General features: G+C 40.8%; 3 protein-coding genes across 5 annotated transcripts in view; 1 reads left to right on the top strand and 2 right to left on the bottom strand.

The window, feature by feature from the left end:
* SCRN1 (secernin 1) overlaps window positions 1–3,104 on the bottom strand; it is a 54,671-nt gene extending 51,567 nt beyond the window's left edge. The window contains exon 1 of the mRNA XM_022584299.3: window positions 2,903–3,104. The gene's annotated coding sequence lies outside the window, so the exon portion shown is untranslated. The remainder of the gene's footprint in view (window positions 1–2,902) is intronic.
* Window positions 3,105–12,465: 9,361 nt separating this feature from the next.
* On the bottom strand, window positions 12,466–26,083 carry FKBP14 (FKBP prolyl isomerase 14). The gene is made up of 4 exons (XM_022584267.3): window positions 25,267–26,083; window positions 22,334–22,485; window positions 19,399–19,526; window positions 12,466–16,593 (listed from the first exon to the last, which is right to left on the bottom strand). The coding sequence occupies exons 1-4, from the start codon at window positions 25,461–25,463 to the stop codon at window positions 16,435–16,437; spliced, it is 636 nt and encodes a 211-aa protein (XP_022439975.1). The 5' UTR covers window positions 25,464–26,083; the 3' UTR covers window positions 12,466–16,434.
* A 1,239-nt stretch (window positions 26,084–27,322) lies between these two features.
* Window positions 27,323–27,806, top strand: part of PLEKHA8 (pleckstrin homology domain containing A8) — an 87,143-nt gene continuing 86,659 nt past the window's right edge. The window contains exon 1 of one of the 3 annotated variants that reach the window (XM_022584264.2): window positions 27,323–27,792. In XM_022584264.2, coding sequence (XP_022439972.2) covers window positions 27,753–27,792 — 40 coding nt within the window. In that variant the 5' untranslated portion in view covers window positions 27,323–27,752. The remainder of the gene's footprint in view (window positions 27,793–27,806) is intronic. The other 2 variants (XM_022584249.2, XM_022584259.2) reach the window with 2 other exon arrangements.

Genomic DNA, 27,806 nt, shown 5'->3' with positions numbered 1-27,806 from the left:
ATCTTTGACATACTGGGAGAATTTCAATGAATGAACCTTCACATTCATGCTCTAATGCAACTTATTGTTTTAATGGCACATGTGGCATCAGCATCTGTCTTCATTTCCACATTATCTGTCAATCCATACCTAGTTCCTATCTGCTTCACCATCATCAATTATTCTCTCAGTTCCCTGTAGCGCACCCACCTTCACCTTCTGCAGATCGCTGGGTTGACGGTACAGAATGCTCAGAAGAAATATTTCCCCTGCTCTCACCACCTCTGCACAAATATTTACTAACCCACACACAATCTCTAGTTCTGCTTTAGTAGAACTAGGGACACTGGTATATGACTCAGAGAACTCAAATTCAAATTCTAGAAAAAAGACTCTGTCTTCAGTGCTGCTTCAAAGTTATTTTAAAATAGGTTTGTTATTTACTATTACTTAAACTTAGATATATTCAAAAGCTATTATATGTCCCACCTTGGTTTCTTTACAAAACCAGACAAGCAATACAAGCAACTAATTTTTTAATCAAAGAATGCACTTCTCACCTCAAAGATTCTGACATAGTATAAAATGTAAAAACCATAAAATTATGGTTTGGGTGCTTAAATATAGAAGCAGTCTAGTCCCTGGAAAATGGGAACATGAGGTGGACACAGCTTAAGAAGTTAAATGGGCTTAAGTTAGGAAACTAAGGTGTGAACACTTACTTTAAATAGTACAGATTTTTAAATCATGTTAAAGTTTGGTTTCATGAAGTGTTTGCCATGCTAAAAAGATAGGTTTGCTCTTTTCCCCCAGGCTTTGATAGGCGGCATGTGGAACCCTAAAATGGGGAGTTACGACACCTGGATATTAGTTCTCACTGCCAGCTGCCAACCAGCTATATGACCTTGGGTGCAGTCCATTCACCCCGCTGGATTCAGCCTCCCGGGCTGTAAAGAGGGGTTGACAGCACAGCGCTTTCTCAGGCTGCTTCCAGCTCACCATTCCTGACCTTTGCACTAATCTCCCTCCATCCCATTATCCCTGAAACATTTGCCTCCTCATGCATCTCCTCCTTTGCTAAAAGAGAAGATGGCTGGCAGCACAGCAGTGAAATGGGGGGAAAAAAAGCTGTTAAAAAAAAAATCCTAAAATGAGTCACCTTTCAAGAATTTACCATCCTCTGGTGCCTGAGTGCTTGCTCGTGATGTTAAATCATTTCTTCCAATGAAACTTGCTCTAAGAACCTGGTATTTGTTATATGTACTGTTCTTGGATGATGTTTATACCAGACACTCATCTCTTTTAAGAGCCACTTGTAGGTACAAAACAGCACAGAAGTTATCAAACAGATATTGGCAGCCAGATACATCAACTTTAGTGGAGCCTGTAGAAAATCAGATCAAAATCACAGAGAGTTTTAATCAGGTCTTTGCACCTGAAGATAATTACAACTCCCCAAACTTCCCACATAACCTCCCCAGAACCTTGCAGCACCCTAAAATCTAGCCTGCTGCAAGAATCACTTCCTATCCCTTAGGGCCGGCTGCAGCGATACCCAGGACGGCCTTCCCTCCCGTAGATTCCTCCTTCAATGCTTCAGTCAGGGGGCAGCTGATGTTAGCTCTGGTCTGTGTTGCTTCCGCCTGGCCTGATTTTTCATGCTGCCATTTTGAATTAACATAGGTTTCCTCTGCAACTGATGCATCTTCTAGTCAGGCTTGGAGCACAGTAGGCACACACACACACACACACACACACACACACACACATCGGGAAGCTGGACTACAAGCGCAATCCAAGACACTTGCAAGCCAGAATTAAACAGCAAATCCAGAAAGACCGTATTATTGAACAGAACACTACCAAGACAGTTTGGAGCCACAGCAAATGACTGCTTCTGCATTTGAGTTGAATGGACATTTTTAACCCCTAAATCTTAGTTCTCGTCAATTCTCTAAAGTTCAAGTGTCCCTCCTGCTTTGCAGATCACACTCGTCTCAGACCTCACAAGTGATGTCGCCCAATAATCCGCGCCCAGACAGACAAGCGCACCGAGGGCGCAAAGGCAAACTGAAGTGGATAATCATCTCAGAAATACGAGTGCCTTTTACCAATAAGTGCCCCGGCGCCACCGCCTTAACTTGCCCCGACACCCCCCCCCCCATCCCCAAGATCCGCCCCGGGTGTGGCTTGAGGAGGAGGGCGGTGTTATGTCAAGTCCTTCGGCCCTCGCAGACAACAGCACGAGCCGACGCGTTTGCCCTTAGGGGGAGGGTAGTCCTTCGGACACAACTCGGCAACCGCAACCGCAGAACCGGCGGACGCGGGGGCAGAGCCGGGCCAAGGGCAACAGGCCCGCCAGGCAGCCATGTTCCCGCGAGCCCGTCCGCGCGGCAGGTGCGACCGGGAAGGTGCCTGGCCCGCTCCGCCACCAGCTGTGTGCCCGTACGAGCCGGGAACCTCCGGATTGGTCTTGGGAGGAGGGCGGGGGCCGTACTGAGCACACACCCCAGCGGGCCAGCAACTGGGATACCAAGCAATGGAAACACAGGATAAGCGGCCTGGGGGAGTGAGGAGAGTTCAAAAGAGGTGGTGGGAAGGATGGGGTTGGGGGATGGAGAGCGGGGACAGGTTCCAACGAGGCTGCGGCGCCCGCGCCCTGGGGTGGGGCAGCCCTCTCCTGCGCCCCCGCAGCCTGTAGCCGGAGTCCCCCACCTCAACCCCGGGCTGAGGCCCCCTCTCTCCTGATCCCCTAGAGACCCCAGACAGCCCAAGCCAGCATCCGCGGGATTCCCACCCGCGGGTTTAGGGACAGCTGGAGGCGACGAGGCACAGGTGACGGCGATGGCGGATCCGGGTGAAACCCGCCGGGGGAAGCAGCCGCAGATTCCCTGCACTCCCAGGGGTGCCCGTCACAGCTCACCTGCGGCGCTGCGGGCTCCGGGCTCGGCTCTGCGGTGCTGATGCTGAGGCCGGCGAGGGTGCGGGTGGTGCCGCGGCTGAGATCACTGTGGCGACATCGAGGGCTGCAGTTGCAGTGGCGGAGGCGGCCGTCGGGCGCTTCCCCCTCCCCAGACTCCCCGCGCTCTGGCCCGCCGCCCCCACGTAACAGCTGGCCGGGCTCACGTGACCGCGGGGCCCGCCCCCGCCTCCGCCTCCGCCTCCGCTGCACGCCGGACCCGGGCCGCGCCGCGCCGCGCCCGCGCTCTGCCTGGTCCGGCGGGGCGCCTGGGAGCAGAAAAGGCGGCTGAGAAGACGAATCTCCTCGAGGAACGTGGCTCGCTCTTTGCGCGATTTTTATTTCTTGGTCACAGCGGGGTTGCGGCTTTCTGGAAAGGGAGAACTCGGGCTTTAAGGAGCCAGGCCCCGCTTTCTCCGGCGCCTCTCCCGGACTCCGCCGTCTGGGTTGCTACGTGCGGGCCTCTGTGCCTAAGCAAGCTTTCCCCGCGGAGAAACGTGTCCGGTACTTTGTTGACTCACAAGTCCAAGCCAACTCCTTGCCTGGGCTTAAAGGTACGGTTCTGCGCCATGTTGACAAGCCAGACCCTATGCCCGATACTTTTTTTTTTTTTGGTACGCGGGCCTCTCACTGTTGTGGCCTCTCCCGCTGCGGAGCACAGGCTCCGGACGTGCAGGCTCAGCGGCCATGGCTCACGGGCCCAGCCGCTGCGCGGCATGTGGGATCTTCCCGGACCGGGGCACGAACCCGTGTCCCCTGCATCGGCAGGCGGACTCTCAACCACTGCGCCACCAGGGAAGCCCCTATGCCCGATACTTAGACGCTAAAGCTCAAAGAAGTAAAGCAACTTGCCCAAGATCACGCAGGAAGTAGCAAAGCCAAGATTCCAAACCTGGGTTAATAAATCCAGAGACAGGTGACAGGTGTGTTGATGCTGGCGTCAAGGTCATTGGTCAGGACATGACCATCCGTCTGTTACCGGAACACAGACTTTACCTTTTATAAACTATTAAGAAAAGACCATCTCAAAGGATATGAAGAGATAGTATAAAGGAAGAAAAAAATGCAGTACCACTTAGGCACGTGAAAAAATATTCAAGCTCCCTTAACTGCAAATCGAATACATATACAAAGTAGCATTTCCACCTGTCAGATTAGCAAAAATCAAAGTTTTATAAAGTCCGTAGAGGACAACTCGGCAATATCTCCCCAAATAACAAATACATATATAGTCTTTGACCTAAAGATTCCATTTCTGGAATTTATCCTACAGATATACCAACACGGGTGTGAAATGATATGCGTACAAGGTTATCTATTGCTACATTATTTGTGCTTGCAAAGATTAGAAGCGTGTGCCCATCAATAGAGAACTGTTCAAATAAATTACAGCACATCAGCACAATGGTATGCTATCCAGCTGTTGAAAAAATGAGGAAGATCTATTTCTATGTACTGATATGAAAGATTTCCAACCTATGCTAAGGGTGGGGGAAGCCATGTGAGAAACATTGTGTAAATGTGTTATCATTTGTGGGGGAAAAAATATGCCTGTACTCATTTGCAAATGCGTGGACTATCTTTGGAAGGATACCTAAGAAACTGTAATAGTAGATGCCACCAGGGAGGAGAACTGGGTGACTGAATGCAGGGCAAGGAAGGAGACTTTTTTTACATCTTTGAATGTTATGCCTGTGCTTGTGGTTTGCCAGGAGTGAATGGATAGTGGGAGAGGGCTGGGGGAATCAGTGCAGTTACTGCAGGATAGAGCAGTAGTGGTCATAGACTCTTGGAGCACAAAGGGACCTGACTGTGCATTTAAGGCCAACCAAGGAAACTGTCCTTTTACTTTTAGCCTTTATCTTTATATTCGATTGTCTTTGTTTGGACAGAATATAATTGGATCTTGCTTTTCATTCAGTCAGACACTCTTTGCCTTTTAATTGGAGTTCTTAGATCAGTGGCTCTTAAACGGGAGCAGTTTTGCCCCCAGGGGACATTTGGCAATGTCTGGAGACATTTTTATTGTCACAATGGCAGAGGTGAGGGAGGCCTCTACTGGCATCTAGCACATAGAGGCCGGGGATGCTGTTATACATCTTACGGTGCAAAGTACAAGTCCCCACAACTAAGAATTATCTGTTCCTAAATCAGTGGCATTGGGGTTGAGAAACTCTGGTGTAGACCTTTTATATTTAATGTAATTATCAATATGATGGCTTTTAAATGTAGCATCTTGCTACTTCTATTTGTTCTGTTCTTGTTTTTTTGTGTGCGTTTTTTTGCTCTTGCCTTTTTTTGAAGAATTGAGTATTTTTCATATTCCATCTTATACCCATTATTGGTTTATTAGCCATACTTCTTGTTTTATTTGTTGATTACCCTAGGACTTACAATATGCATCTTAAACTTATCACTGTCTACCTTCAAATAATATAATTTCAGATATAATGCAAAACACTTTCAGCAGGATACTTCTATCCCCCACCCCATCTTTATTGATATTGCTGTCATTTGTTGTAGGTGCAGGTTAGATGATAATGAGCTCTTTCAAGTTTTGTCTGAAAAAGTCATTACTTCACTTTCATTTTTGGAACATTTTTATTGGATACATAATTTTTGGTTGAGAGCTTCATTTCTTTCAGCACTTTAAAAGTACCATTCTATTGTCATAAGACATTGTCACAAGACTTGCAAAGTTTCTGAAGAAGAGTCTGTGTTTGATTATTTCTTCCCCTGTACGTAATATGTCCTTTTTTCGCCTATGGCTGCTTTTAAGTGTTTTCTCCATAACACAGATTTTGAGCAATATGATTATAATGCACTTTGTTCTGTTTTGGTTTTTTTTTCCTGTTTCTATCCCATTGGGGCTAACTAAGCTTCTTGGATCTGTACGTTTATAGTTTTCATCAAATTAGGAAAAATTTTGGCCATTACATCTTTAAATATTTTACCCATTGTACCCCATCCCTCCCAAGTTCAGAGACTCCAGTTATACATATATTACACCACTTGATATTGTTCCACAGATCACTGAGAATCTATTCTTTCCCTCCCCACCCACCACTCTTTTTTCTTTCTTCATTTTGAATTTTCTCTTGATATTTCTTAAAGTTTTCTTATCTTTTCTTCTACAGTCTCTAATCTAATCTACTAATGGTTAATACTGTCAATTAAAGGTTTTTTTTCTCTCTTTTTTTTGTGCCCCCCCCCAAACTCCTCTCCCAGCATTTTTAATGTGGCAGCATTGTGTTTGTTTTTACTTTTTTCAAAGGGGGTTTTGCAGTTCTCCTGGCCCGAGGACTCTCTCAGTCCCTCTCCATCCTTACAGTGGACGCCTCAGGTCCACAGACCTCACCTGGCCCGGTCGAGATATGGACCTGACCATCTCCCACAGCTTCAGGAAAGTCCAGATGGAGTGAAGCAAAGCTGCATGGTAAAAGAAATTAACTGCCACTGACTGTTGATGAAAGTTTTATATCAGATATTTTATTCTTTATCTCTTTAAGTTCTATTTGGTTCTTTTATACCATCCATTTCTCATACACATTTTCCTTTAAATCTCAGATCATATTTATATTTTAATAGCTGTTTTAAAGTCTTTGTATGCTACTTCTATCATTTCTATTTTTAATTTTATTGGTTGTTTTATCTCCTGCTTCTTTGTCTCTCTCATAATTTTTCATTGGATATCAGACTTAGTGAATTTTATGTTGTTGAGTAATGGATTTTTAAAAATATTTCTTTTAAAGAAAGGTTGTAAACTTTGTTCTTAAGAATCGGCTTCACCCATTTGAGACTTGTTTATAAACTGTTTACGACAGCTCTAGGGTAACTTTAACTCTACGACTACTTTAACTCTTTACTAAGATATGACTCACATATGGGTTCTAATGAATGTTCCACGTAATCAGTAAGGTGATTCTGGCTAGTAGGAACTTGGACAATTCCCAGTTTTGTGTAAGCTCTGGGAATTTTTTTGTGCACAGCTCCCCAGTAGTTGTTCTTTCCTCAGGAGTTATTCTTTGCCCAACATTATGGTGATCCACCATATGCATGCAGCAATTGGTATTCACCCAATGACTCAAGGAAACCTTTATGCAAATTTCTGAAGTTTTTTTCTGCTTAGTTTTCTCTTATCCAGAGCTCTGCCCCACAAATTCTAGCTGCTTTGACCTCCCTGAACTCTGATCTCTGTTTCCTCAACCCCACAAGAGAACGGGGCTCTGTTTTGTTTCCCTCCTTTTTACCATGTATAGTTCAGGAATTGCCTCCAAGCAGAAAACTGGGATAATTGTAGCTCTTATCTCATTTGTTTCCTTTCTCTTCAGAATCACAGTCCTGCTCTGCCAGTTGCTCATTGGTTGTCCAGTGTCTGACAAAACTTGTTTCATATATTTTGCCCAGCTTTCTAGTTGTTCCCAATAGGAGAGCAAGTCCTATAGCAATTCTTCCTTCATGGGCAGATGTGGAAGGCAAGGAACACTCTTAATGCCCCTAAGGAACCAAATGTCCTGGTACAACTAGAGTCATTATTTTAAGAACTGAAAATGCATAGTTTACTTATAGAACTTCTTCAACATACTGATATAACAAGAAACATTTATTGGACACCTGTATCAGGAATTGCACTATTGCTACAAAGGTGAAAAAGGCATATCAGTCCTACCTCTCAAGAAGTCAGGGGCAAGCAGGGAAATTAATTAAGTATAGAAGTAATATATGCATATATTATATGTTGCTGTCAGGGTAGCATAAGAGTTATGCATAGATAAATACATTAATCTAGCATGTTGGGAAATATAAACAAGTTTTAAAGATGATCATAAACGAGGGTTACCCAAACCTAGACCACTTAAAAAAATACATTGATGATGATTTTGCCTTTTCTTCTAACCAGTGTTACTTATTGTCTAAAGAACCCAATGCCGTGATTTTGAGGAGCCGAAGTACATGTGTAATTGAGAAATGCCTTTAACACATTGCATATAGAGATATTTTCCACTTAGTACTTCTTTTAGTGTGTAATTATAGCAGGAGGAAAAGGATCTGTCATTGGGCAACTCTCATGGGGATGAATGACAGACAATATTATGTGAATGAGACACTTATGTATGGGCAAGAAAGCCTCTGTAATTGCCTTGTATGTAATCTTATGAGAACCAAAGAAGGGAGCTGACAGGAAACCATGGGAAAATGAGAAGGAAAAGCACTAGTCAAGATTAGTCAGCCATCTGCCTTAATCCTATGACAACCATGTTTAAGAGGTTAGTTTTCTGAATTTGGTTACCATGGTAACAAACCTTTAAAATGCCCTTAAAACAATTTACAGAATTATTGTGCATGTTGAGTATAGGCAACACTGAGAGATTGTAAGTATTCAAATCTATTTAAAAATTATTTTTAAAATTTAAATGATCAATCAAGTCCTTTAGGTATGTACTTTATACAACCATAAACTGTATTTTAGCAAAAAGGTGTAAAATCCTACTCATGTAATTAGGTGATGGGTTTATCAGTTCAGTTATTCGAATGTGTCGTTTCAATGAGTGGCTCCTATTTAATTTTAAATAACAGTTCATGAATGTTCTGGACCTGGCTTCAGAAACAAATTATCATATATGCTTTACATTCATTGCTGCACCTCTAGGAATCATTCATGCATTTAGCCAACTGTACAGATAATTTAAAGGACAATTGCTAAAACTTCATCTTGTGATCATCAAAGGGCGGACTAGAAGATTCTCTGATCAGACTTAGCAGTTTCAACCTAATCCTTTCTTGCTGATATGTTTTCCTAGTTTACATGTGTAGAAAAGGTTCACCTTATGCTATGTACGGTTTTAAAATAGGGCTTGCTTTTAATATTCTAGTGACACCTGAGGCCACCTTTTAATAGATGAAAGCTTATTTTGAATTGTAAATGTTGAGCTTTTTATGTTGACAATTTTAACACCACTGCTCACTTGAGATAATATATGACTTTATCAGAAGTTACTATTAGTCGTTTTCCAATTCTTCAGAAAAAACAAGGTCTGGTCTAAATTGCTGTAGGAATTTTAGGTTCAGTTAAAGGAAGACTTCCTTCATGCTATAAGTGATTATAAAATGATTTTACCTATTGAGAGAATGTGTGAAGTTTCTGACTCTAGAGAAAGAGTATTTTGTTTTGGGTGCTCTTCTGTGTTCTATAAAAGATCAAAAAACTGGCATTATTTCGTTTCTTGTTGGATTAATTTCAGAGAATTGAGAATAATCTAGACATAGAGAGATACTTTAGTTTTTAAATTCTTGATTATTCTTTACCCTCCTTTCCACTGACTTTCTACCTTAATCATAAACCAAGTCCTAGGTTTTTACTATTCTTAATAAATCTCTTATACCATTGGTTCTAGCTCTTACATTTGCAAAGGATTTGACTTTTTGCATATGTAGAGTGATTTATTCCTTAGAGCTGGAATCTGTGTTTGGTTCTACTTGAATTTCAAAAAGCACTTCTCATATATATTTTTAATTTATTTTTGGCTGCACTGGGTCTTCGTTGCTGCACGCAGGCTTTCTCTAGTTGTGGTGAGCGGGGGCTACTCCTCAATGTGGTGCGCGGGCTTCTCATTGCGGTGGCTTCCCTTGTTGCGGAGCACAGGCTCTAGGCGCGTGGGCTTCAATAGTTGCAGCGCGTGGTCTCAGTAGTTGCGGCACACGGGCCCTAGGGGTCGTGGGCTTCAGTAGTTGTGGCTCTCGGGCTCTAGAGCGCAGGCTCAGTAGTTGTGGTGCAAGGGCCTAGTTGTTCCGCGGCATGTGGGATCCTCCTGGACCAGGGATTGAAACCATGTCCCCTGCATTGGCAGGCGGATTCTTAACCACTGCGCCACCAGGGAAGTCCCACACTTTTCATATTTTTTGAAACAAAAATTAAAAGCAGAGATTATTTTACCATGATATGAATTTATCAGATCATTGATTTTTCTTTACCCTGAATATAAAGAAAGGATTGAGCTTTAAAAATTATTAGAACATTTCCAGAATAGCCAAATATATAGAGAATGTAGACTGGTAGCTTAGGGGATGCGGGGAAAGTGGGCAGTAACTGCCAATGGGTATGGGGGTTTCTTTTGGGGATGATGAAAATGTTCTAAAATTGTGGTAATGTATGCATAACTCTGTGAATGTCCTAAGATTTATTGAACTGTAAAAAAAAAAATCAGTGTACTACAAATTAATTCTTATAAAAAATGAAATAAAATACCCCAGGTCAAAAAAAATTTTTTTGAAAACCAAAGAACATTGCCCAGTTCAGGGGAGATAGGTGAATGATAGGAGTTAATAGTTTTAAAGAATTATTGCCATAGTAGTAAAATGTTTGAAAAAAATTCCAGGGCGTAGAGTTGATTTACTGTTCAGTCTTAATGTGAGAATCAATTAACTTTAGTAGGCTGTTTTTAATTTTCTTTAAAGACTATGATTCGAAACAGAAAACCTGGGCTTCCCTGGTGGCGCAGTGGTTGAGAGTCCACCTGCCGATGCAGGGGACACGGGTTCGTGCCCCGGTCCGGGAAGATCCCACATGCCCCAGAGCGGCTGGGCCCGTGAGCCATGGCCACTGAGCCTGCACATCCGGAGCCTGTGCTCCACAGCGGGAGAGGCCACAACAGTGAGAGGCCCGCGCACCGCAAAAAAAAAAAACAGAAAACCTGGAATACTACTGTACGTGGCATGACATTTTGTAAAATATTATATATTATAAAATGTAGCCAAAATAGTGCAAGGAAAAACTTGGAGAGAACAATTCTGCTGGGAGGAAATCTGGCCATTCAAATGAGGATTTCATTGCAAGATCCTCCTTTCATTGCAAGATCTTTAATTTCATTGCAAGATCCTCTTTAAGTTCTTCCCTATTTTCCCACAAGTAAAATGCTGTCTCTTATTTTAGGGCAAATCTCCCGTACTTGTACTACTCTTCTTCTTGGTTATTCTACACAATTATAATTACCCATTTTATTAAATTTACCTATTAACTTAAGAACCAACTTTTAAAAATCTAGGATGTCTCAAAGAGAACATATACTGCACAAAACAGCTGCACAACAATTCCAGGAGACATGATCACAAGGGCAAAGAACCAACAATACATGGTTGAATGTTATAATGTCCTACTCTCCTACCCAGAGGTAAAAATTAAATTCAGAGTTATATTAACACAAAATGCACTCCGACAGAGTAAGTCCAACAAATGAATGAGAAAATGCTATAAGAAATTGGAACTAAGCCCCAAAGGATCTCCCTACCCTTCCTTCATTCTTTATAATAATGAAAACTATCCCTCAGTACCTCAATTTACATTGTGCAGGGAATTGTTTTTACTGTAACTGTTTACCGAAGAGGAAATTATCTTTATCCTACTGCCGCCTGGAATTCTAAATCAATAAAAGGACTTGTAAATTCCCAGAAATCCCCAAGTGGAATATAATTTACCTGTTATTAGGGACCAAGGGAACAGCATTCACTTTACTCCGGATTTTTAAAATAAGACCTCAGCTAACATCTCATGTCATTTGCTTTTAGATCATAAAATAAAATGGACGGTAGTCTAGCTCACAGGCACTTAGATTGGCTTTGTAAATTATTGGCTGACTCATACTCAATAAAGGCATCCATTTTATGCCAGAGGCTTTATTAGCAGTCCAGGGACACAAAGAACTGGTAAACAAAGGAATCCACAGACACCATGCTGTGTGTTGCAGATCTCTGGGAATCTTCCAACAGTTTTTATCCTTTCCCTAAAAATAATCTATGCATATCAAAAGGAGCCACTTAACCCCTTGGCAACCCTCAAGCTAAAGGGGTAAAAAAAAAAAGATTATTGTTGGTTTTACATGGAGAACTACTAGGAAATTTTACCTAAATTATAAGTGAAACACAGAAAATTGAGCAAAGTAGAGGATGACAGACCCCAAATTGACAAAAAGGAAGTTTGACTTCTTCCACAGTAAAGAAGTTTCCAGAGAGAGGAAATCATGTACTAGAGAGAGCATTTCAATGGCTATGTTTGGTACAAAACTATATACACACACACACACACACACACACACACACTATATACATACACATACTTTATACATACAGTTTATAGTTTATATACAGTATATAGTTTGCACTATATATATATATATACACACACATATATACATCTAGAGAATAGTTTCATTTTTTCTAAATCTCAACTGTATATTCTTCTAAAGGGGTGGGTTGTAGATAATTCTGAAAAAATAATATAGAAGAATAATTGGGGGAAAGTCTGGAGCTCTTTTCTTGTTTCTCATAGAGAAGATGTTCACAAAATAGATTTACTGACGATCTAACTTTCTGCTGTAAGAATTCATAGTCATAAAAACTTTCTAACCCTGGGGAAAATGGTTTCTACACACAACTTATCCTTTAACTGTATATTCATTTTTAGGCACAATTAGTTGTCCCAATGCCCAGTGTTTTCCAGAATGCAAAAAAGAATATTCGTAGAAGAGAAAAACATAGGAGACTGTATATTCAAGGGCAGAGAATTAGTGAAGTTAATTGTCCCTCAAATTAAGGTTTTTAGACCACCTGCATCGGTATCATCTATCAAGTGGGTTAAAATGCAGATTCATGAGCCCAATCCACAAATTAATCAGAATTTCTGGGGAAAGGGTTAGGAATCTGCAATTTTAACACATATCCCACATGATTGTAGTATACACGAAATTTGAATCACTACTACATTTCTGTAGCCTTTAGGAACCAAAGCATGCCTCTCTCTGTATTTGAAGAAGACTGAGCTATGAATCCAATGTTTGTTAAGGTCTCTTTCTCCTATTAGTCTGGAGCAAGGAGAGGGAGGTTGCAGAGGCAAAGCTGAAAGCAGAGGCAAAATAATATTTTAAAGAGAGAAAAGAATTTACCTTCACATAAAGACTCCAAACCCATATGTAAGAATGTATGGGTTTCATTGTACTAAAAGGGAATATGCAAATCCTACTAAAAAGAATGCTATAGACATTAAGAAATAAAAGTACTATAATTTTAATGTTTTCAAATGGACATATTAATTTATATTCATGATTGACATTTTAGATTTCAATTCAAACTAAAGTGGGTAAGAAACAAAACCAAAACAAAACAAAACTCTTACGTCCAAGTGTTTTACATCTCTGGAAAATAAGTCCCTTGTTATTTTTTCCCAGAGTTATTATTATAATGACAATTTGCTTATGTTTTTTAATTGAAGTATAGATTTAGAATATTGTGTTAGTTTCAGGTGTACAGCTAAGTGATTTAGTTATATATATATATTTTTTCTGATTCTTTATTTTTCATTATAGGGTTATTACAAGATAGTGAATATAGTTCCCTGTGCTATACAGTAAATCCTTGTTTATCTGTTTTATATGTAGTGGTGTGTATCTGTTAATCCCGTACTCCTAATTTATCCCTCCCTGCCTTCCCCTTTGGTAACCACAAGTTTGTTTTCTATGTCTGTGAGGCTGTTTCTGTTTTGTATGTAGATTCATTCTTATTATTTTTTAGATTCTACATATAAATGATATCATATAATATTTGTCTTTCTCTGTCTCAGTATAATAATCTCTAGGTTCATTCAGACAATTTGCTTTTTTAACAAGAGGTGAGAAGGTGTTATTTTTTTCCCATAACATTTCACCAAGTTCCTTCTTCTCTTGTAGTTTCCAAACAACACTGGGAAATCACCCATATCCTCAAGTCAGTGGAGAGACAGCATACTGATATCTAAATAGCATTACAGGTGTAAGCAATATCGTATATCAAATAAGATAAGAGGTACAAATTCATTTCCACAAGGAAAGATTCAAATGGCTAGTCACCCATCTGAATCAGAAATCATTGTTTCCTGTTATTTTTATGGCAACCCAGAATTTCACTTAATTACATAAGGTATTTTATAGCACTAATTTACACAGTAGGCGTTAATCGTCATAATGTCCACCTGTGACACACAATAAACTCCTAAACCAAAACAATAATAATTACCACCCAAACAAAGCAAAACACCACATACACCTCTCCACTACCAAAAAATTCACCATTAACTATTGCCCTCAATGTTCAAGGTTTGATGCTTATTTCAAAACAATTTAAACCACACCACAGCTTTCCTTACACATATATCTAAACAGAGTGAATAACCAGAGACACATTCAAAATGTCACCATACCCCGTCCTCTCATTACCTGTCCATTTTCCTCACTTAATTTCAACATAAAACCTAGAGTAACAGTTAAGAAAATCAATAAAGCTGCTGAGGAAATTGAGGCTTGAAGAATTTTTCACAAAACCAATTATTTCCCAAATAAACTTTATTTTGAAAAGAATACCACAACAGAGTTGTATAAATTTAAATATGACACATCTTAGCAGTATTACTGAGTCAAATTATATACAAGTGAAGTCACAGTTCATGTCTGATTATTCTTACGAATGAAAAGGTGCAGAGATGCAGCTAAACTAAAAAGGCAGGTAACATAAAAACAACCATAACCTATTTATATATTGTCATTTCATACTTGTGTCTAACTATTTAGGGGGGAATTGATCCAAATTCACACAAGATAAAGAAACATGCTACCTGAATAACCAAAATTCTTTTTACTTTACTTGCTCTACCACAGATAGCATCATCAGTAATGTTTATACAAAATAGCACCCCAGGACAAGCTACTTTCTTTCTCCCAATAATACAGACCAAAGCTTTCTGTATTGTGGCTTATAACACCTTCAGGTTGAGGAAAACAGCAGTGACAACTTAAGACTTTTCTAAGTATAGGTGATTTCATCAGACAAAGGTGTTATTTATGTTCTTCTCAAGAACTTTATGTTTTAGTGACGAAAATGTCAATATATAATTGGTGAAAGTAGTCTATATATGATGTAGTAATTGTTCATAAGTATTAAAAAAAAAAAAACCTAGAGGTAAACAGGAATGAAAGGACTAAGACACACACCTGGACCCTCTCACCCCTAGGTTTTTTGAGGCAATTCAGTGTTCACCCCAAGATTATTCAGTGAAACCAGAGCCATTTCTGGATCATGGGAATTCAAAAGCACCATAAACAGCCAGTTAACTATCTTCAAAGGATAAGGACCCAGAGACAAAAAACAGAGTTGACTGCTAGGAGAGCAAACTGAAGAGAGAATTAGGCCCAACGAATTCAAAGAAAATTTTTACTTTTTCAAAAGTAGAGGGCAGTAGAAACATACTTAACTTGGGGACAGAAATCTGGTTCTATAAGTTAGTTGTTGACCTTGGACACAACAGTCAGCCTCTCTTAATGACAATTCCCTCATCTATAAAATAGGTACATTAAGATCTATCCTCTTTTTTCCATAGGCTTCAGACTAATGAGAATCAGACAATGATGCACTTGAGATCACTTTGTAAACTTATAAAGGATTCCTCTTAGCAAATGGAGATTTGGGCACTTTTTTAAAGTATTAAGGAAAAATTCCAATTTAAGATAAAATTATAAAATCATCAACTTTTTGATCCAGGATAGACCTGTATTCAGTAGTAGCTGCTGTGGGTCTGCCTCATTTTTTTGATGAGTCAGAAATAGGAAAATTTTTATTGTATTACTCATTTCTCTTATAAGACAATGTTACTATAGTATAATACATTAGTTATAGACTTCGTTAATTAAAGAACCAGGAAGGGTGATCTTCCAGGCTTAAAAAGTAAACACTGACTCAATACAACTCTTTACCTCCTCTACAATACTTTGACACATTTTATTATGAAGAAATAAACACATAAATAATTTGTTCTATTAATCACAATAGGTCATTCATCACCAGGAACCCAACCTTATGTAGCTTAAATCCCAGGCAGAATATTTCAATGTAAACATATTTATAAATTATTAACTTTACTCATTTCGGCTTTGCACATCTCCTCAGTAAAGCAGTAACTCTTAAATGTAGAGCTCAGCAACCATTTTCCCCTTTTCCTCAAGCAGAGACTCAAAGGCACTTACAGACACACTTGTTTCATTACAACATGAAAATAATAAGCCTTGGGCTATTGCAAAAGGCTTTTCAAATATCAGTATCTAACTTGGAGAAAACAGAGGGAAGAAGAAACAGAGGGTGCTGATTTGTGCTATAACCTGATCTTATGTTGGGCGTGCACCCAGTGGCAATATTTTAAAATTACAAGTAAGCAGGTAAAAACACAAGGCTTCATATGTAAAAGTGGAAAATGGTCCAGAAGTCTTCTATTCAAAGACAAATCAACTTTTTCTTCCTAATAACCTACCAGAAAGAAATGGGTACTTAGAAGCCCTAAGGGGCTCTTCTAATAATATTCAGAAAAATATATAAAAATAAAAACCAAAGCACGAACAGAACATAGTTAACAAATAAGACTTTCTTTCAAGATGGTTACCCTCTCTTTTAAGGATGGATGCTATATAAAATGGGCAGATGTGTGTCTATAATTCATCATGTTTATATGTAAATTCTCTGGCAGATATAAATCCATCTTTGTCTTCATCTTCTTTATCAAAAATATCCTCCACCAAAACATCATGATGACTTTCATTCACCACTGCACCATGCTTTTCAAACTCCTTCTTTAAATACACTTTAACCTACAAAATAATGAGTCACATTAATAATTCTAATTCATAGGACACCCACATCGAGCCAATCAGTATCACAGACTGGACGGGTAGTGCATTTAGTTATATATAACAACTACTAAACAACTACCTTATGATATATTTCTAATGATAGTAAAAGAATTATAAGGAATTTCTCCCCTTAAAAGCTGTTGCTATAGTGCTACAGTAGAGACACAAAATATTGCTCAGAGGCAAAGATATGGCTTATATCATGGGAAAAACACACAGTGAAAGCATATTACGTGTTCTTAATCCGAGTCTAAATAAAGCCAAGCATTTGAAAGACTGCTATCTTTCAATCCACCGAATTATCCAGATCTTGTTTTCTAAGAAGGGTCAGAATTCCAGATATTTCTCTTAAAATCAGATTAAATGATGGCCTTTTTAAATTTTAAGTAGGCGTCTGGGAATAGTACCTGCTGTGGACTGGCTGTAATCACGCCACATGACCTTCCAATCTCAGAAATTAAAGCAAAATCCAGCCTGATGAGTATTTAAGACTAAAAGTTTCCATTTTTATACAGATATTTAAATATATAAACAAAATATTGCCCTCAGTTACCTACTAGATTCACCATAATGCAATTCAACCTATATTTTCATTTTGAATCATATCCCTATTATTCCTCTGTTAGATCAGCACTTTCAAATCTTCTCTCCTCCCCCTACCACCAACATGCAAACATATAGTGTATATTTATTTTTAAGATTAAGGGGATTTAATGCAGTTGTTAAAAAGCGGGGCGGGGGGCGCTCCCCTGGTGGCGCAGTGGTTGAGAGTCCGTCTGCCGATGCAGGGGACACGGGCTCGTGCCCCGGTCCGGGAAGATCCCACATGCTGCAGAGCGGCTGGGCCCGTGAGCCATGGTCACTAAGCCTGCGAGTCCGGAGCCTGTGCTCCGCAGCGGGAGAGGCCACAACAGTGAGAGGCCCACATACCGCCAAAAAAAAAAAAAAAGGGGGGGGGGCCAGTAATAATGAAACTCTATGGACTAATGTAGAGCATGTCTCCAGGGTATATTGTGTGAATAAAGTGAGATGTCAAACAGTATGTATAGTATGCTACTTCTTGTGTAAGCAAGGGGGAAATAAGAATATATATTCATGCTTGCTAGTATTTGCATAAAGAAACGCTGGAAGGGTTTGTTAGAAACTAGTAAAACTGGATATGAAGGGAGAGGTCACATGGTAGAAGAGGATGTGGGTGGGAGAATGACTTCTTAATAAATCTTTTTATAGTGAATTGATTTTTTTTTTTTTTTTGCGGTACGCAGGCCTCTCACTGTTGTGGCCTCTCCCGTTGCGGAGCACAGGCTCCGGACGCGCAGGCTCAGCGGCCATGGCTCATGGGCCCAACCGCTGCACGGCATGTGGGATCTTCCCGGACTGGGGCACGAACCTGTGTCCCCTGCATCGGCAGGCGGACTCTCAACCACTGCGCCACCAGGGAAGCCCTGAATTGATTTTTTTGAACCATGTGAATGTTTTTTATTCAAGATTTTTTTAATGAAAGGGAATTCAAATTTATCTTGGATAGAAAAATGTCCATGACTGATAACACTCTGAGGTGTTATGAATTTAGTAGCTGTGGATCATGACCCTGCGGTTTATAACAACATGTCTTAACACTTAATCATTGGGACTTCCCTGGTGGCGCACTGGATAAGAATTCGCCTGCCAGTGCAGGGGACACGGGTTTGATCCCCAATCTGGCAAGATCCCACATTCTGCGGAGCAACTAAGCCCGTGCACCACAACTACTGAGCCTGCGCTCTAGAGCTCACGAGCCACAACTACTGAAGCCCACGTGCCTAGAGACCGTGCTCCACAACAAGAGAAGCCGCTGCAATGAGAAGCCCATGCACTGCAACGAAGAGTAGCCCGCCCCCCTTGCTGCAACTAGAGAAAGCCCGCGCGCAGCAACAAAGACCCAACACAGCCAAAAATAAATAAATTTATATTTTTTAAAAAAGACAATCATTTCCTAGCCATTAGAATGAAATTGATGAAAGCATAAAAAGGGACTTGATTTCTGATCAGCCAAGCCAGAATGGAGAATACGGGTAGACAAAAAACATAGGGCTAGATATCTACCTCCACTTCTTTCCCCACAGAAGCCAGACTAAGACACGTATGTGTAGCAACGGCTGCAAACGCCTAAATAAATTATAGAGAGAAGTCTTCTTCCTTTCTCCTTACTCAACACCAGGACCCTGTGCGGGCTAGGAAAGGTCTCCTACTGTGGAAAATCCAGACTGGGGCCTCCTAACCTGAGCAAAACTGAGCATGTGATCGGCTTGCTGATGCTAACTGCTAGAAAATCACTATGCAACTCATGTAACAGCCAGTCTAAAGTTTTAAACAGAAACTGTCCACGTGAGCTATTTTGCAGGACATCTATGTTTCTTATATCGTAGCTCCAAAACGGGAATTGTCTTGGCAAAACAGATCTTCAAAAACTCTGGGCGAGAGCAAGATACACTGAACCCTAAGCATTAAGGAGAAAAAAAGCAAAAGAATGAAAAGTCTCAATATATTTCTCTCCAAAACAATGATTTCCTATGAAAAAAAGTCAATTTTCAAAGCATCAGTGTTTAAGAAAACTTATAAATAACATTTTACACAAATAAAAATAAATTTTATTTTAAAATATATTTCTTAAAAAGTGAGCTAAAAGAAAGGAAGGGAGGGAGGGAGGAAGGGAGGAAAAAAGGAAGAGGGGGGAGAGAGAGAAGGAAAGAGAGAAAGGAAGAAAGAAAAAGGAAAGATCACCTCATCTTTAGAGAGTTTCCAGTCATCATTAAGATCCATTTCTTGGAATGATTCATGGGACCTTGGTCCATTTCGAATCTCTAGGAGATCGATGTTGAATATCAGTGTACTCTCTGGGGGAATTTTACCTGACATGAAGAGAGAGAGGGATTAAGTTTTATTAAATAGATCCCAAAGTTTTGATGATAGAAAACTTGTGGTACTGAACAAAATACTGTTTTAATTGAATTAAATAAAGAGCCTTTCTAAGATTGTCCCATATATAGAAATTACTTATAGTTTATTCAAACAAAATAAATAAGGAACAATCCAAACTATTAGATCAAAAACAATGTGTTTTTGGCTTTGCAATTAAAAATTGTTTTGCACACACACACAGATATGCTTCATGGTCTGAGTATTAAATTTCAAATATAATTAAGAGGTTACATATTATATGTCAAGAATGACTTAATGGGCTTTAGATAATTCAGAGTTAATTATAGTACAAATGATTTAATAACTTTTGGGTCAAAAAGTCCTGGCCTAGAAATACGTATAGTACTGCCGTTTCCACCACTGGGAGGCAGTATATAACTGAATGAGCTCTGGTTTCACACTGGGATTGAGGCTCACATCTGCCCCTCTTTAAGCCTCAGTTTTCTCATCTGGAAGCAAATTTAACACATGTTAAGGAAGTTCCATGGGAGGGGAGACATTAAAGCAAATTTCTGAGAAGGGAGATAAAAATTTTTGAAAGTGAAAAGAGCTTTGTTAAAGCCCCAGGGACCTTAAAAAAAACCAAACCAAAACCAAAACAAACAAAAAACTTCTGGGAAACATGGACAATTTTTTTTCAATGTGTTTCTTTATAACTATATTTAACATACAGGTCCGGGTAAACATTACAAACATTTCTCAGTGCCCCACCCCCTCATCCCATTAAAGAGCATCTGTAAGCACCAAAAGAACAAAACTTACACTGTGTGCCGAAGCTTACCATTCCAGATCTAGACAGAGAAGGGCATGCACTAGAGGTCATCGATAAAACTGGTATCTTTCCAAAAGGAGGCATGCAAACATGGTACTAAAAAACTACAAAATTAGTGTTTAAATACGTATTAGCAGAATTAGTTTCATGGTATTCTGTTTGAAGGAAATGACTCAGATTCAGATCTCTACTTGTTATAAAATAAAATCAAGTCAAATAGAGTATGGAGAAAGAGAAATGGACTAATACTATATACATAAATATTAAAGGTGAGACAAAGATGCAGGAAAGTGAAAGAAATGTTTAAACATCAGAGAAACATTTTCTAGATACTTCTCTAAAAGGATCATTATTAAAATAAGAATTGAATTTTGTTAGTAAATCCTATTCTATGCATAAGATTTACATAGCAAGATGCATTTAGAATATGTAATACTTCACATATGACACCTATTTTCTTCCCAGTACACTGGGGCTAGGAAATCATAATCCCCACCTTGTAAATGGTTAAGCTTGGACTTCAGGATGCTGTGAAGTCTGTGTTTCTACTACGTCAGAGTGGTTTTCTGTCTAGTTCTGATAACTTCTTAAAATTTTTTTTGTTTCTCATTATATAATATGTGCCCATTGTAGGGAATGTGGAAGAGACAGAACCAGAAATAAAAATAACTCCCAGAACCACTGTCCATTATTAACATTCTTACTTATTTCCTTGTGATTCACTTTGTATGTGTATATATTTTTTCCTAATACTTACTATCATAATATATATATCTTCATTTTCTACCTTTATAAATATAACATTATATCACACATACTTTAGACGTAATTTTTAAAATCTTTAAAATGCCATTAAAAAATAACTGGGCCATATTTTATCTAGATACACCCTTTTCATTATACACTTAAGATGGTTCCACTCTTTTTGCTATTAGAAATAACAAGTGATGGACATCCCTGTTTATGAACCTTTCTCCCAATACCAGACTATTACCTTAGGTAAGATTCTAATAAAGGAATTACAGGATACATGCATGTAAACATCTTCAGGCTTCATGTAAATAGCCCTTTGGAAAACTGCATGGGTTCCCACCTAAACAACAGGTGTTATTGGCTGCCCTAGAACAACTAGCACAAAGGCTCCCTGGACCAACTAGCCCACTTGCTTCTGCTTTATTAAACTCATTTCATGTCACTCCATTATTCATTTAAATAAATTATCAAAAACTTTATAAAACAACAAAGATGAAAATTAACTCCCATAAGAGCTCTGTCGTGGGAGACTTCATTTGTGAGTCACACACAGCCCACATCTAAAACTGCATTTAATGCCTTAATAATCTATATTTCAAATGTTTGACTCATCAAAACAATTACGTGGAGTAGTCTTTCTTTTTGCATTGTGAAAACAAATTGGTAAGTTTCAACTGGGGAGGATAAAAACGTCTTAGAGATGGATAGTGGTGACGCTGGCACAACCATGTGAACATACTTAATGCCACTGAACTGTACACTTAAAAATGGTTAAAATGGTAAACATCATGTTACGGAAATAATACCACCATTAAAAAAAACCCACCAGGGGCTTCCCTGGCTGTCTAGTGGTTAAGACCCTGTGCTTCCACTGCAGAGGGCATGGGTTCGATCCCTGGTTGGGGAACTAAGATCCCACATGTCAGGTGGTGTGGCCCAAAACAAACAAACAAACAAAACCCACCATATTGGTGAGCAATATTAATAATAGAGTTGAGATTACAGAACGATTTTCCTTATTAGCTCAGTTGACCATTTACCTATTATGGCCTTAATTGGCCATCTCAAATGCTAATCAAGACAATTATATTTTCCTAAAATATACAAGTCCTCTATTTACTTCTAGAAAAAAATACATAGTAGTTAGTAACTTCTGTCCCTAATCCAGAGAAGAATTCTAATGCTGTAGTAAAAATGTAGAATTGTTATTACCTTTTCCTTCTTTTCCATAGCCCAAGGCAGGAGGAATGATGAGCTTTCTCTTCTCTCCTACACACATTCCCTTCAAGCCCTGGTCCCAACCTTTGAGAGCCTCCAGGATGCCCAGGGTAAACCAAATAGGCTGACCATTGTTATGTTTGTGACTACAGTAGAAAGAAAACACATTAGAACTCCTCAGTAGCTTTATCATTATTTTTTTATTGCTGTGGTGTAACATTGCCACCCATGACTGATTAATTTTATTAGTTTGGAAATTAATGAAAATAGCACACATGCACATGTCAAACTCTATAGTAGTTCATTTCACTTCCCACCTTTCTTGATGCAAATTTCACATAGCTGACTTTGCTAGAGCTAGCAGAGGGAATAATAATACAAACTCTCAGCATTTACTGTATACAGGTATTACCCTAAATGCTTTGCTTCTTTTAAGTCTAACAATGATAATATGAGATAAGTACCATTATTACCCCATTGTACAGAGGGGTGTGCCAGTATCTGACCCAACTCCAAAGTTCAAAGTCTTAATCACAAAATGATGCTGTCCCAGGAAGACCACTAGGATGCAGAAAAGGGATAAAATAATGGAAAGTGGATGAGTTTGGGAAGGAGAATGAGAAGCTAAGAATTTACTGCCAATGCTCACGGGTCCATGCCCACATGCACAGTGGAGCCAGGAGTGCAGTGTCTTATATCCTGCCTACAACCTTTCCTGATGTATAGCCTGCTGACGGCTCTGATAGGTGCAAGAGGCTGCTCTTCAACCCTGAATCCCCACTCAGACCCTGGCCTAGTCCTCTCCCCAGGCGTTTATTGTGGGGCTATGCAAGGAAGTCTGGAGGAGTGGCCCCTCAAGGACTGGAGAAGAAGGAAATGGTCAAGATATCCTGGCTTATGAGTTGGAGAGAGGTCAGCCTAAGAAAACCAACCTGCTGAGCTACTGGAGGGGCTTGTGGGCTGAGTAGTGTCTGAGCCCCAGTTAGCTCCCTCTTAGTGCAATAAGGAAAGTGTCCCATTCAAGGATATCTTATAGTTGAGAAACGGAAGTCACTCTACTAGGCTTCACAGGTACCATGGTTACTAAATCTAGGTAAAGGCCATCACTTCTTTTCCTTAATTTCCCCCAGATCAAAGTAGCAAAATGGCAACCATAGAAAATAGGGGAAGGCTAGAAAAGAATAAAGAAAGAAGAAAGAATCTACCACCCAGCCCTGCCTACAGTTTTGGCACGTTTCTTGTCATGGTAAAGGACTTAGGCTATTTACCACATAGGCTACGGGTCTCGAAACAATGAACATGCTTTATAAACTGATCATTTGATGGTACTTCTTTATAATACTGAGAGTTAGAAGGTTTGGGCCATTTACATGGAGGCTGCATGACAATATTCCCCTCTTCAGGTACCAGAACTTTAGTAGCAAAGTGCTAAATAATGTCAAGTGGTTACCACCAGGGTCCACACAGGCTTTTGGTTCTGAGACCTGAAAGAAAGCAGGCTGGGTCTAAAAAAGGTCAGACTAAAAATAAAAAATGTAATTGGAAGTTTCAAATGCAAATCATAATATTGTTTACTGTCCACTGTGGCACCGGCCTTGTTGATAAAAAAGCTAGGGCTGTTGAGAATTCTATGGCATGCCCTCATCTTGGAACTTTTTGCAAAGGCTAACGGAGTTCAGAGAAGAGTGCCACTGACTTCAAAACCTCATGACAGACCAGATCGGAATGCCCAGTAAAGGCAGTTTCTCAGAAAACAAGGCCTAGGAAGGGCCACGAAGCTTCACTGCTTTAGTTCACAACATTCCCCCTACCTGGGATGTCCTCCCGTCCTCATTCTCCACCAAGAAACCTCCACCCATCTTTCAAGGCCCATCTCAATTATGATCTCTGGGAAGTCGTTCTCTTTCCCCATCTCTCAGAGCATGATTATGTCCAGAGTCCATTATGCTTTGTGAGCACTTTGAACATTCTGTACTTTACATCATGAGTTGTCTTCCTCCCTGCTGTAGACAGTGTTCTTCTAGAGGAGAAGAGCCCACTCTTAGTCGTCTTTGCATCCCCAGGGCCTGACTCATTAAGGATTTGATTGATGAATAGATGAATGAATGGATGAGGATGGAGAGAAGCCAGATTTTTAAATCTCCCTAGTGTCAAACAAAGGGCCTAACATAAAGAAATGTTCAGTAAATACTTTTGGAATGGAATTGGAGAATCAATGCCTAACTGGAAATCATTACACTTGTAAAAGTTTTCCATGTTGCAATTTCTTTCTTTATAAAACAGAAATAGTGATAGTGTAACCACGTGAAAATCCTTCACTGTAGGTATTGAATTAATCGTCCATAACCACACCCACACCCATCAATGAAGTCTTTGAATTTCTAGAAAGAAACAAATAATGAAACAAATCGTGGTCCTGTGCCTTGACCGAAGTGGCATCTATCAGAAAGTTAGGTCAATGGACTAGCATTAACATAACCTACAACAAGCAAATAAATGATTGTATATTCTGCTCATGAAGTTGCTATGAAAAGTTTAAGTAAATTTCACCTACACCAAAATAAAAATGGAATTGAGTTAGTTTCCCTCAGGAACAAAGTTTGAGAAATGAGAATTCCTTTAAGGCTTTTCTACTCATTGCCTAATTATACACCTAGATATTTCTACAGCATTTCAGAAATTCTAGTTCTAATTTTTATAATTAAAAAAATTACTGCTTTATCCTGACCACTTGTTTCCGATAAGACCTTCAAAGTCCTTGTTATATAAGATTGGCTTTAAACAATTTCCTTTCCCCAAACTAAGAAATTAGATATTACAGTTTTTTTCAAGAGAGATAAAGCTGGTACACGCCACTGTTCCTGCCCAAGAGCTGGCATATGTGGGTGGGTTCTTTACTATTTTACCTGCAGGGTATAATTACTCACGTGGAGTGAAATAAGGAGCCGTCCTTTTCTAAGTAGCCTTCATAGTGGACCAACATCAAATCCCCTCCTTTGGTCTTGCGATGGCAGATAAACGGCTTCTGGAGCACTTCAATCTTCACTTCTGGTTCAGGGATCAGAGCCCCACTCAAAGAAGTGACTAAAAGCGTCAGGACCGCGTTCCACAAGAAAAGCCTCATGTTACCAGGGCGGGAAACAAGTTGCTACAAAAACACAAAAAGGGCCCCCCGACCTCATAGAGTTAAGGATGTAGTTGAAGACTTAAAGACAACAGCCTCAGGCAAGTTCATGACTCCCCCTTCCTAGCAGACGTGGCACATTCACCACCGACAACTTTCCCACGCACTGCGAACTCATCTCTAAAGAGTTAAACCCAAACCCGGCCCTTGACTGGCTCTTACAACAGTGCCCCCTGGAAAGCGCGAGCTCCCGTTGGCTTGCGGTGCTGTCCCTCAGGAGCCTCTCAAGCCAATGACTCTACAACAATGTAATTTACCACCCGGCCGAGCAGGGCGGTAGCGCAGAGGCGAACCACCCGGTGAGGTCCTGGAGCCCGGAGGATTACAGAATTCCACAACCTCGGACTTTGAGAGAGGGGTGGAACGCGGAGCTAACCGGAAACTTCGACAGATTCACAGCTGTAAAGAACCCGGCCAGGGTGTGAAGTCCAAGGTCTCATGAAAGACTCGTTTACCCTCACAGTTGGTGAGAGGCCCCCCCAATAGTAATTGCTTATTATTTAACTTAGGATATGAACGATAAAGACTTTAACAGTGGTTTCGGTTTCACAAAGTGCTTTCCCGTTCTTCGTGAGCCTCTCTACACTGCCGGTAAGGCGGATTCTTTTATCCCATTAAAAGATAAGTATATTTTAGCTAGGAGAGGTTAAGCGTCCTGCTTAAGGTTGTTCAGCCCCAAAAGCAACTGAGCTCCGCCGTCAAACCATCTGATTCATTCTACAACGCCGCACAACATTATGGCTGCTAATAATTTTAGAGGACCTTAGTGTAGAGGGTCAATAATAGCCTCTATCAAGGATAAGGACGTGCAGACCTCCGCTTTCAAGAAGTAGTAATCACAGTTACGAGTTACACAGGCTCATCTTTCTTTTAAAATTTTAATTTTACATTTTTCGCATAATTTCAAAAGCAATACGTGTTCATTGTCGATTTGGAAGAAACTGGAAAGCACTAGAGTTTCCAGTTAAAATAAAGGAGCCGAATTAAATTTGAATTTCAGATAAACAACGAATTCATTGTTCTGTGTTTTTATTTGCTAAATCTGGTAACCTTACACTAAAGAAAAAGAAAGAAAGAAAAAAGATCTCCTGTAACGCCACCATCCAGAAATAATCATCTTAACATTTTGGTGCATGGTTTTGTGACATATGCCTAAAAACAATTAGGATCCTATTGTATACTGTGTTTCGTAACCTGCTTTTACCGCTGAAATCTGTAGTTAACATTTTCCCTAGTCAAATATCCTTAGCACAGTCCTTTCTCACACTTTCATATGCATAGGAATCCCCCGAGAGATCTTGTTAAAATGCAAAGTTCGATTCGGGAGGTCCTGGGCTTGTGGCGAGATCCTACAATTCCGAGAAGCTCCTAGGTGATGTCAGTGCTGCCTTGCGCGGACCACACTTCCTGTAGCGAGGTTTTACAGTTTAGACATCTGTTTACGCTCGCTGGCCACACACAGTATTCTATCGTGAAATTCCCATCATCTCTGTACGTCTTATTGTTGGGTACCTCAATAGTCTTTAAGTGCGTAGGTTTAATTAGCCTTGGAATAAGAATTGAATCCTGAAGACTAGAATCCAGGGGGCACCCTAAGGGGCCACGGTGGCTCCCAAACATCTGGAGATGGAATCCATCTACGGCACCATTGAGTCAGGACTGTGTTCCACCGTTGTCCCAGAGGCCTCCCTCCTCCCTTCTCACCCTGCCTTTAGTCCCAAGCCTGCCTCCCAGGACTCATTTTCCCCGCGGGCCTCCCTCACTGCATCAGCCATGGCGCCGGCGCCTCTAAACCCCGGGGTGGATTTTGGGAACAGACGCGCAAGCGGTGCACTGAGCATGCGCGAGCGGGCCCCGAGCTCCGTGGGTCGAGCACTCAGGTAGCGCGCCGTGGCGCCGCCAGCAACCAGCTCCTTCACTTGGGACACTTGGGTGGCTTCAGCCGCCCCTCGGACCCACCCAGTGCCTTGACCTCCTTGAGGACAGCGCGCCGAGCCCGCCGCGCCGGGCCGCCGGCCGGCTGCGTCCTCACGTGCGGAGGCCGCCGCAGTGACCCCGCCCCCGGGCCCGGGATGTGAGGCCCGCGGGGTGTCCTCGCACCGGGCCTAGGCGCCGGGAGTGGCCGGCTCGGCAGCGCCGGGCAATGGCCCTGCTGCCGCTGCTCCTCGCCTCCTGGGGCCTGGGGCAGTGAGGGGGCCGGCGGGCGAGGGCAAGGTGGCCGCGGGCGCCATGGAGGGGGTGCTGTACAAGTGGACCAACTATCTGAGCGGTGAGTGGGAGGCG

This window comes from Delphinapterus leucas, chromosome 9 (assembly GCF_059928025.1).
Source record: "Delphinapterus leucas isolate spDelLeu-1000000601 "Yukka" chromosome 9, BTC_Dleu_Yukka2, whole genome shotgun sequence".
NCBI classification, from domain to species: domain Eukaryota; kingdom Metazoa; phylum Chordata; class Mammalia; order Artiodactyla; family Monodontidae; genus Delphinapterus; species Delphinapterus leucas.
The sequence above is the reverse complement of the archived record's forward strand: the minus strand, read 5'-3'. Positions and strand labels throughout refer to the sequence as shown.

Bases quoted from the DNA above. Each gene is read 5' to 3' on its own strand.
- FKBP14 (XM_022584267.3), bottom strand. From the start codon at position 25,463: ATGAGGCTTTTCTTGTGGAACGCGGTCCTGACGCTTTTAGTCACTTCT. The intron at 19,527-22,333 runs GTAATAACAATT...TCTTCATGTCAG, and splicing joins CTATGGAAAAGAAGGAAAAG to GTAAAATTCCCCCAGAGAGT. The intron at 16,594-19,398 runs GTGATCTTTCCT...ATTATTTTGTAG, and splicing joins GGAAACTCTCTAAAGATGAG to GTTAAAGTGTATTTAAAGAA.